General features: G+C 38.3%; 1 protein-coding gene across 1 annotated transcript; it reads right to left on the minus strand.

The window, feature by feature from the left end:
• Positions 1 to 775: 775 nt before the first annotated feature.
• Positions 776 to 6,031, minus strand: LOC142633713 (cytochrome P450 76T24-like). Its single transcript, XM_075807954.1, has 2 exons — positions 5,001 to 6,031; positions 776 to 1,516 (listed from the first exon to the last, which is right to left on the minus strand). The coding sequence occupies exons 1-2, from the start codon at positions 5,883 to 5,885 to the stop codon at positions 908 to 910; spliced, it is 1,494 nt and encodes a 497-aa protein (XP_075664069.1). The 5' UTR covers positions 5,886 to 6,031; the 3' UTR covers positions 776 to 907.
• Positions 6,032 to 9,415: the final 3,384 nt, after the last annotated feature.

Below are 9,415 nucleotides of genomic sequence, written 5' to 3' on the forward strand. Positions count from 1 at the left end.
TGGTTAATGTTTCTTGTGGGTCATATTTTCGTTTGGTAGAAGAATAGATTATAGAGAAGACAATCAAAAAGGAAACACATGGAACATGCTTCGGTGTCCTGTCTATTTTGTACGATGTTAGGAAAAAAAACAAAATAAGGATATGGACAGCCAAAGATATTGTCTACTTTGTACGATGTTTAAAACATGGTTCAGATGCAAAACTCAAGTGGGGCAGCCGAAGATAATATCAACCATTCATTTAAGATCCAATTTTGTGCTGGTTACAAGTTTATGCTGTTGATGGGATTCAAATTGTCCTGTTAAAGATATTTTCAAATTCGCTTCATGTGGCTCTGTATGTCTAATGGTCCGAGCGGTCCAGTTATATTGTAAAATCCTATATCTTAAAATCCATCTCTGTTTAAATCTTGCCTAGATTTCATTGTAACACAATTGAAAATATAAAAGATGTTGCCACGCAGGATTTTATTATGTGGATTCAGGCTGTTTAGCTTAATCACGTAATCCCTTTGTGTTCTCTCTTCCTCTTTTACTTTTGTTTATGTTTTCTTGTAATCTTTAATTTCATCACCTACAATCAGAGTCGACCACATGAGGCAGTCTTTCGTCTATAAGTTCGGACAGACAAAAAAGGCAAATACAAAGGCCAGGATAAATGCCAAACGATTATCTCCATTTTGAAAGCAAGATTGCTGGGCTGTAGATGGAATTCGAACCTTATTTGACAATAAAGTACTTTACTAATTGTAGTAACTAGAACTCATTGTAGAACTATAAAATAATGATGTATGATATATAATTGTCTTCCTCTATTATGCTTATGGAAAATCCTAATATTGAAGACATTTTATATTAAACACAGATAGAGTCACATCAATATTGGGCTAAGAACAAACAATGAAAGTTACAAGGATTTGATGGGAATAGCTCGGAGGGGCACTTCCCTATGTAAGGTTAGCCCAAATGTCTCACCCATGTCCATGTGTTCTGGCCTCCTCTCATTGGGGAGCTTCCAAGCATAGTAGTGAACAAGAGAAGCTAACATCAAGTGCACCATTCTGTTAGCTAATGGCAATCCAGGACATATTCTTCTTCCGGCTCCAAAGGGAATTAGCTCAAAATCTCTGCCTTTAAAGTCAATGTCTTGCTCTAAAAACCTTTCGGGCATAAATAAATTGGGGTTTTGCCATATGCTTGAGTCTCGTCCCATTGCCCACACATTTATTAGTATTTGTGCATTTTTGGGCACGATAAAGCCACATATTTCTATGTTTGTTTCAGCCTTATGGGGAATTAGAAAAGGCACTGTAGGGTGCAATCGAAAAGTTTCTTTCACTACAGCTTGAAGATAATGGAACTTTGAGATGTCTGATTCTTGAACATGCCCACCCTTGCCTAGGACTTCTTCAAGCTCATCTTGGGCTTTTGCCATTTTTTCCGGGTTGTGTAATAACACTGCCATTGCCCATTCCACTGTGCTTGATGTTGTGTCGATACCTGCAAGAAATAAGTCCTACAATAAAGGAGATGAGAACTGATTGCCTAAATTTATGGCCTATTATAATCGGTGAATAATAAAAAATAGTGTGAGTATCACTACAAATCATGTTGGTAACTGTTAGTGCAGTCCCTAACATTACTACTGGTGCTAAAGGTAAACACCCACAAAGTAACAAAGATACTAAGGAAGTGAATCTGTAGTTATCTCAATGCTTCATTATAATAAATGCACATATAAAATAAACAAACATATATAAGTATACCAATATTTATAAAAAAAAAAAAAAATAACAATACACTGTTATCTAAACTAAATATAATATAAAATATAGTAAAACATTAGAAGTGTATTACTGAAAAAAACAAGAAGTTGTAGTTGTAGACCACATACATTTACCCCGTTACAAACATTCGCACGGTTTTGTCCACAAAATAGATAGGTAGCAGAGTAGAGTAAGAATACGTTTGGATCCAGCTTCTTTTAGCTGCGTCCACGGTTTTTTTTTTCCAACACGTGTTTGTTACTGTTCATTGGTCATGAACAGTGATTTTAGGCCAATGAACAGTAACTTCTGAAATGGACAGTGTTTTTTGCCTCTTTAAAAATTATTTTGCTATAGTGTTTTCAGTTTTCAGTTTTCAGCAATAAGTTCTATCCAAACGGACCCTAAGTCTAGTGCTACAAAATTTTCCACAATTTTGCCATAACTTTGCTACATGGTGACTCGTGATTCGTGAGTAGTGAAATTATGAACCCCAATGAATCTACTATTTTATTTTCACCACTTACAACTCATCACGTAGCAAAATTGTGGCAAAATTGTGAAAAAGTTTGTAGTATTAGACTTATTTAGCACCACAGCACTATCACGGAACCTAAATATAAAATAATAAAATAATACTATATGTTCAACTTCTAAACCACAAAAAATATCTACTCAACTGTCAAAAGTCTATTGATATAGACTTCATTTTTTTTTTTATACTAGATAGAAATCTTTTTTTGTTTAATCTAATCGACCCTTCCTTTTCATTTCACAAACACTTACACCCGGGGAGTGACTATTTGTTATTTTATAACACCAACAAAGTTTAGTCTCCACAAGAACTTATATTTGTAGAATAATTAATTATTACCTAGCATCACCAACAAAGTTTAGTTTCAGTTATTAGATCTCAAACACAAACAGAGAGACTGATACCAATGCATACAGTAGACTGATGAATAGATCTGCAGGAATCCGGCACAGGTCTTCGAGTAGGGCTGGAGTGAAGTCTGGCTATGGCTCAGGCGGCAACTAAAGTTGGGTTTTATTACTATTTAGGTTTAGGTTTTTTACTAAGCCGTAGAATTATATATTTTTTTTTATTTTTGAATTTATAGGAGTCCTTATTTACAAAGGTTTTGTTTGATAATGCTACTAATTTGGGTATAGTTAAAGTTATTTTGTTGTTTGTATCTATTTGGAGGGATGACCAGTTATGGTTCAATGAATGGGCTAGATTTTTTTTTTTTTTTTTAAAACCAATTTTAAAATTCGATGGAGGCCCAAATCAATTTCCTGAGAAGATTCTAAACCAGTACTATTTTTTTCCCTCAAATCCTAGGGGTGCCAGTGGGTGTATTTGCAAATTTGAGATAATTTTCAAATTTAGTAGCACTGTAAGTAGAATTTATGAAAAGCTAGGATGAGTGGATGATCATTTAAACCTGCACTTGCAAGTTCTCACCTCACCCGCCCTTAATGGTCAGGTTTTACCTGGCCCACATAACACGGATGAGGGCTAACATTTTCCTTCGCATCCTTTCTGTTTATATTTTAACAATTACATTTTTTTCTTTTTAGGTTTTTATTATTATTTATTTATAAGAAATACATGTGTTTTTACTCTTTTAACTTTAAATTTATGATGTTTTCATATATTCTATTATTGAATCATACTTTTATGTTTTAATATTTACATTGTTTATATTTTTTTATTATTTTTTTGCTATGTTTGAATTGTTTTTTATTTTATTTTTATTTCTTGAATTGTTGTATTTTTATGATTTGAAAATGTATTGTAAAGTTAGAACTTTTTTATTTTAATTTTTTTATATGTATATATATTTTTTAATGTTTTATGAAGATTTAATTTACTGCATTCAAAATAAAATTATAATAAATTAAATATATAAAAAATCTAAGTGTGGTGGGATGGATACCCCCGGGTATCCACTAGAATGCGGAGGGAACAAACCACCACCTCCCCTCCTAAAAGCAGCCTTTTAGCTTTGCCACTCTAAGGTGATGCTGTGGTGGTGGATTGTGTGTTTATAAGGTGGTGCTGTGGTAGTGGGTTGAGTTTGCTGGCTGTGGTGGTGGTGCTGTGATGATGGTGATTGACTTTGGGTCATGGGTTTAGTGGTTGTGGGTTGAAGAGAGGGAGAATAGAGAGAGATAGAGAAGAAGAGAGAGAAATAATAAATAAATGAATAGTGTTTAATTCTATTATGAAAAATAATAGTATTAATGTAGGGTGAGTTGTGAAATAGTGAGTTGAAATAGTTAAGTAGCATTTTTTGAGTGCCAAAAGCCAAAATTTTAAAACCATAAATCAATTGATGTATTGGTTTGATGATAAAGAATTATTATTAAGAGCAGACATTATAAGTTGTAAAACTCTAAAAAAAAAAAAAAGTACTAGCCATCAAGTTGTTGAAGCTATTTGAGGGATGGAAACTGGTCGTACAGAGTGATTACCATTAATTCTAGCTTCAAATGTTCTATCATCTATGATAAGCATTAAATTTATGGTTAGCACGAAAAAGGAGAAAGATGGACCCTACCTATGTTTTCTTGCTGTAAACACTTTTTTTCAAGATAGTTACTTGCACCAATTAACAGTCAAAAATGGTAACCATATACATGCATTACAAATCAATATATGGTCTAATTGTCAAAATGGGGTTCGTAAAGTCTTTCCCTATTTGCCAAAATGATGATGATATATGTTGACTTCAGACTATCGACAACGATGATGAGCTAGTACATTGTAAGAAGCCAAGAAATTTTTTATTCATTTCCTGAAAGTAAGAAAATTCTAACTTACTCCAAAGAAAATAAAATAAAGAGAAACAAAAACAAAAACAAAAATAAAAATTGATACAGGTCTCCTATGAATTTTTTTATACAGGTCCAATGAAATTAGTCCACCTTATGAAAAAACCTATTTTTCAAGTGATTTCTTGTTTCAGTTTAATTACACATCTTTTTGTATATCTCAAAATTAAGATATATATATCATCTATTAAAGCAGAACTTATTGATCAATTACCTTGAATTAAAACAGTATTCGACTTAGAACATGGTTTATACATATTCACAAAAGTCAACATTTTTCACCTAATATTAAACATAATTATTTGTTTCATAGATAAATAATGAGGGAGGAGGAGATGGGTTTGAACCCAAACATGATATACCACAGAATATTAAAGGTGGGTAGTCAATTACCAGAAGTAAATGTTTGATATCGAGGAGGCTTATCTCTGAATTATCTTCTTCAATGAGATTGAGGAGTGAATCTAGTACATCGTTGCTTGCTTTAGAACCCTTTGATGAAGCTCTTAATTGAAGTCGTTGATTGAAGATACCATCAAAAATCCCAAATAATTTTGTGAAATAAATGCTTGTCCTTTTGCGTACGCCTTGGGGGTCAATCAAACGAAGTGCTGGGAAATAATCAGCAATATTTGGCCTTCCAGCTTCATCGGCTACACCACACACAAGGTCCCGGAACTCTTGGGACAAATTGGAGTCATATTGGGCCAAGTCCATAGAAAAAAAAGTGTTTGATATTGAATTAAGAACTGTTGTGAACACTAATCGACCAATATCAATGGGTGCACCACTTCTGCAACTTTGGTCAACATGGTCAATTAGTTCTTGTACCTTTGTTTGTCGAAGGGCTTGTGTGGCATCAAGACGTTGTGTAGCAAATATTTGGGTAGCACAAGCTTTCCTAAGGTTCTTCCATTTCGAATTTGTGGGCAACCACCCGATTGAAAATTCGTGGTGGTCAAATACATGTGCCATATCTGGGATGGTTCGGCTAGAGAAAGCTTGGTCATTTTTTTGAAGTGCTTCTTTAGCTAAGTTTGGAGAGGAAATGACAATTGTTGTTATGCTCCCAAGCTTGAGAGTCATTAAGGGTCCATAAGTTTTGGAGAGCTTTGCAAGAGCTCGGTGGGGTAAGTTGCTAAGTTGCAAGATGTTTCCAACGATTGGAAAAGGCTTGGGGCCTGGGGGGAGAGTCTGGCTTGCTAATTTGAAGGTCAGCACACGAATTGATGCCCACACAAAGGGAAGTATCAGCAAAAATACTAGGTAGTAGTCCATCGTTAACTCAAAGTTGGTTTGTATTTCTTGTGTTGGGCACTAGAAAGTGGTGGATGTTCATCCAGATTCCAGAAGAAGAAAGCTAGGGGTGTGCCTCAAATTGATTGTGGATTAGAACAAGATTCGGATACAAATGTCAACTAAAGCGGTCGAATATAAAATTAGCCATTGCTTTAAGAGCCTATTTTATTTTTATTAGAAATTTGGACTTTGCTAGTGAAGTTTTGGCTGTTGATGGAATCTAATAAATTGTTTAATTAAAGGTATAATTGTATTTTCTTTATGAGATTTATTAGGTCCAAGTATTCCAATTATATTGTATAATCCAATCTAGGGCAAATCCTATTTCTATAGTCTCTATTTATACCATCATTTCCTTTTACAAAAAAAAAAAAAAAATCATACCATGATTAAAGTTTATTGTAACTAATCACATTTAGAATATAAAAGATGTAGCAACCTAATACTTTATCCTGTAAACGTAGAATATTGTCAAGCGAATCACATAATTTCTTTGTGTTCTCTTTTTCTTGTTTACTTATATTTCCATTTTCTTTCCATCTTTAATTTAACACATTCAATAAGAGTTGTCTATATTTTAGTGAAATTTGGTGTTTAAACAGAGATTGTAGGGGATCTTGATTATATTATGATCTTTTTGGAATAATTTAAAGTATGTTTCAATTGGTACTAGTATGCTGGCCATTTTGATGTAAGTTTTATGTGTGTGTGTGTATATATATGTGAGGGGCTAAAAGATCCTGATGAGAATGTGGGCCTTTTGGGCCGTGTTAAGGAAGGCCGACCTGCTACTGGGTTTAGAATTTGTTGGTACTATGGGTCGGCCCATACGCCGAGGGTCCGAGGATCCAGCCGAGGGTGAACTCATCCTCGGACGGACACCGAAGAACTCGGGGTTTCGCAATAAAGATTAGGGGATGACACGGTTAAGACCAATGGTTAAAAGGGGTAAACCCTAGAATGCCCCAGAAGCACTGGTGTTGAAGAAATGTCAAAGATAAAGGCTGCTACCTCCACATTAAAGACCCTGCACCTACCACCCTGGCCGCATTGATGGGGAAGTGACACCTGAACAGTGGAAGAGAAACTTCTGGTTACTATTCAAAGGCACTGGGAAAAGAAATATCTAGGTTAAAGGGGAGGTAAAGCAACACGTGTACAAAGCATTCAAAAGATTAGTATTTAAAGAGCAATCTAAGACAGAAAAAGGGATCTCCTTCTTTGTAACCTAAAAGAAAGAGAAAAAGAAAGAGAGAAATTATATAAGAACAGTTCTCGGCTTACGTCCGAGTAGATTGATTTATAGCATTCTTTGTTGTCTTTAAGTGTTTATAATCTTTAGTTTGCTATTTAATCCTAAAACACTTCTAACCTGGGTTTCAAGCCCACACTCTACAAATTACATTGTTTAAGGCTCGTTGGGCCTGAGCCCGTAACTGTTCTTGGGGCCAGGTGCAATTGTGCACTTACAATTGGCGCCGTCTGTGGGAAATCTAGTCTAGAAGAGGTAGGGATATTATGGCAAGCTTAGGCTCTCACCATGCAGAGTCACAAGGATCACAACCGGAAGATCATTTCCAACGTCTTGAACATCGTAGGGATCGTGAGGGAAGCGTCCATACAGAGTATCCAGGTGATGGCCATATTCATGAAGGGGGTAGCACCACCCATGATGAGGGTTCTAAGTCCATGCAGAAGGAAATCAACCGTCTAAAGAGAAAGCTACGCCGCGCTAAGCGTAGGTTTTCATCATCCTCATCTAATTCCTCCTCAGAGGAGGATAGGGGAGCTGGCCACAGCTCAAGGTCGCGCACTCCCACCAGTGCAACATCCTCCAGTGAGGAGGGCAGCCAACCAACTCGCAGACGTAAGAAGCCTCGTTCTAGGGGCCTAGGCAACGATACCATGAGTAGGGCGTTGCACCAACTCTCTAAATCTCCGTTTTCACGGAGGATTGAGAAGGGTAGGCTTCCCAGGAGGTTCACTCAGCCCACATTTACCATTTATAATGGCCGAACTGATCCGGTGGAGCACGTGAGTCACTTCAACCAGAGGATGGCGGTGCACTCTCACAATGAGACTCTGATGTGTAAAGTTTTCCCCTCCAGCTTGGGACCTGTGGCTATGAGATGGTTTAACGGTCTCAAATCTGGGTCCGTAGGCTCGTTTGGGGAGCTGACTAGGGCATTTGCTTCGCGGTTCATTACATGTAGCAGAGTCCCTCGGCCATTGGACTCGCTGCTATCCATGGCCATGAAGGAAGGGGAGACACTGAAAGCATACTCCGACCGATACTGGGAGATGTTTAACGAGATAGATGGTGACTTTGATGAGGTGGCGCTTAATACCTTTAAGGTAGGTCTCCCTACTGACCACGACCTAAGAAAGTCTTTGACGAAAAAGCCCGTCCGCAGTGTACGCCGCCTTATGGATCGTATTGATGAGTACAAGAGGGTAGAAGAAGACCAGCAGCAAGGGAAGGGAAAGGAAAAGGTTATCCCGCAGGAGAGAAGGGATTTCAGGTCGGATAGATACCATAACAACAAGCCGAGGAGGGATTACTTCGGGCAATCCGGCTCGGCAGCACCTCAGGCTGTAAATACTGTGTTCCGAGAGCCGGTGCATCAGTTACTAGAGAAAGTTCGTAAAGAGCCTTTCTTCAGGTGGCCAGGCAAGATGGCAGGGGACCCCGCGAGAAGAAACCAAAATCTCTTTTGCCAGTACCATCAGGATGTAGGCCACACTACCGAGAACTGTCGGACTCTGTGGAACCATCTAGAGCAGCTCGTCAGTGAGGGAAAGCTGAAGCAGCACTTGTGTCAGCCCACTGGGCAGGTCAGTCAAGTTGGTTCAAACAACCAGAGGAACAATACATCTCGGCCAGCCTTGGGAACAATTAATGTTATCTTCGCTGCCCCTGGCAGGACCGGCTCAGGTCCCACTAGGGTGATGGCGGTTTCCCATCAACAGACCGAGGACATGGGTCACAGGCCGAAGAGGTTGAAGGGCACTTTGCCCGTCTTAGATTTCTCGGAGGAGGATAAGGTAGGGACTATCCAGCCCCATGGCGATGCTCTCGTGGTTACCCTCAGAATTGGGAACTATGACGTGAGAAGGGTGATGATAGATCAGGGCAGCGGTGCAGATATCATGTACCCTGATCTGTTTAAGGGGTTAAGATTGAAGTTGGAAGACCTTACTCCTTATGACTCGCCACTTATAAGCTTCGAAGGGAGAGCCGTTGTGCCGAAGGGACAGATCCGTTTGCCCGTTCAGTCCGGCTCAGAAACGGTGGAGGTGGACTTCATCGTCGTTGATGCGTACTCTCCATACACGGCCATCCTTGCCAGGCCTTGGCTGCATGCACTTGGAGCCGTCTCCTCTACCTTACATGTTAAAGTTAAATTCCCCTCGGGGGAATGTGTTGAGGAAATCCTCGGCAGCCAATCAGTAGCCAGGCAGTGCATATCGGCTGCGGTACTGCATCAGACAGAAGCCGAGTCTTTGGC

Source organism: Castanea sativa, chromosome 5 (genome assembly GCF_040712315.1).
Source record: "Castanea sativa cultivar Marrone di Chiusa Pesio chromosome 5, ASM4071231v1".
In the NCBI taxonomy this organism is placed as follows: Eukaryota; Viridiplantae; Streptophyta; class Magnoliopsida; order Fagales; family Fagaceae; genus Castanea; species Castanea sativa.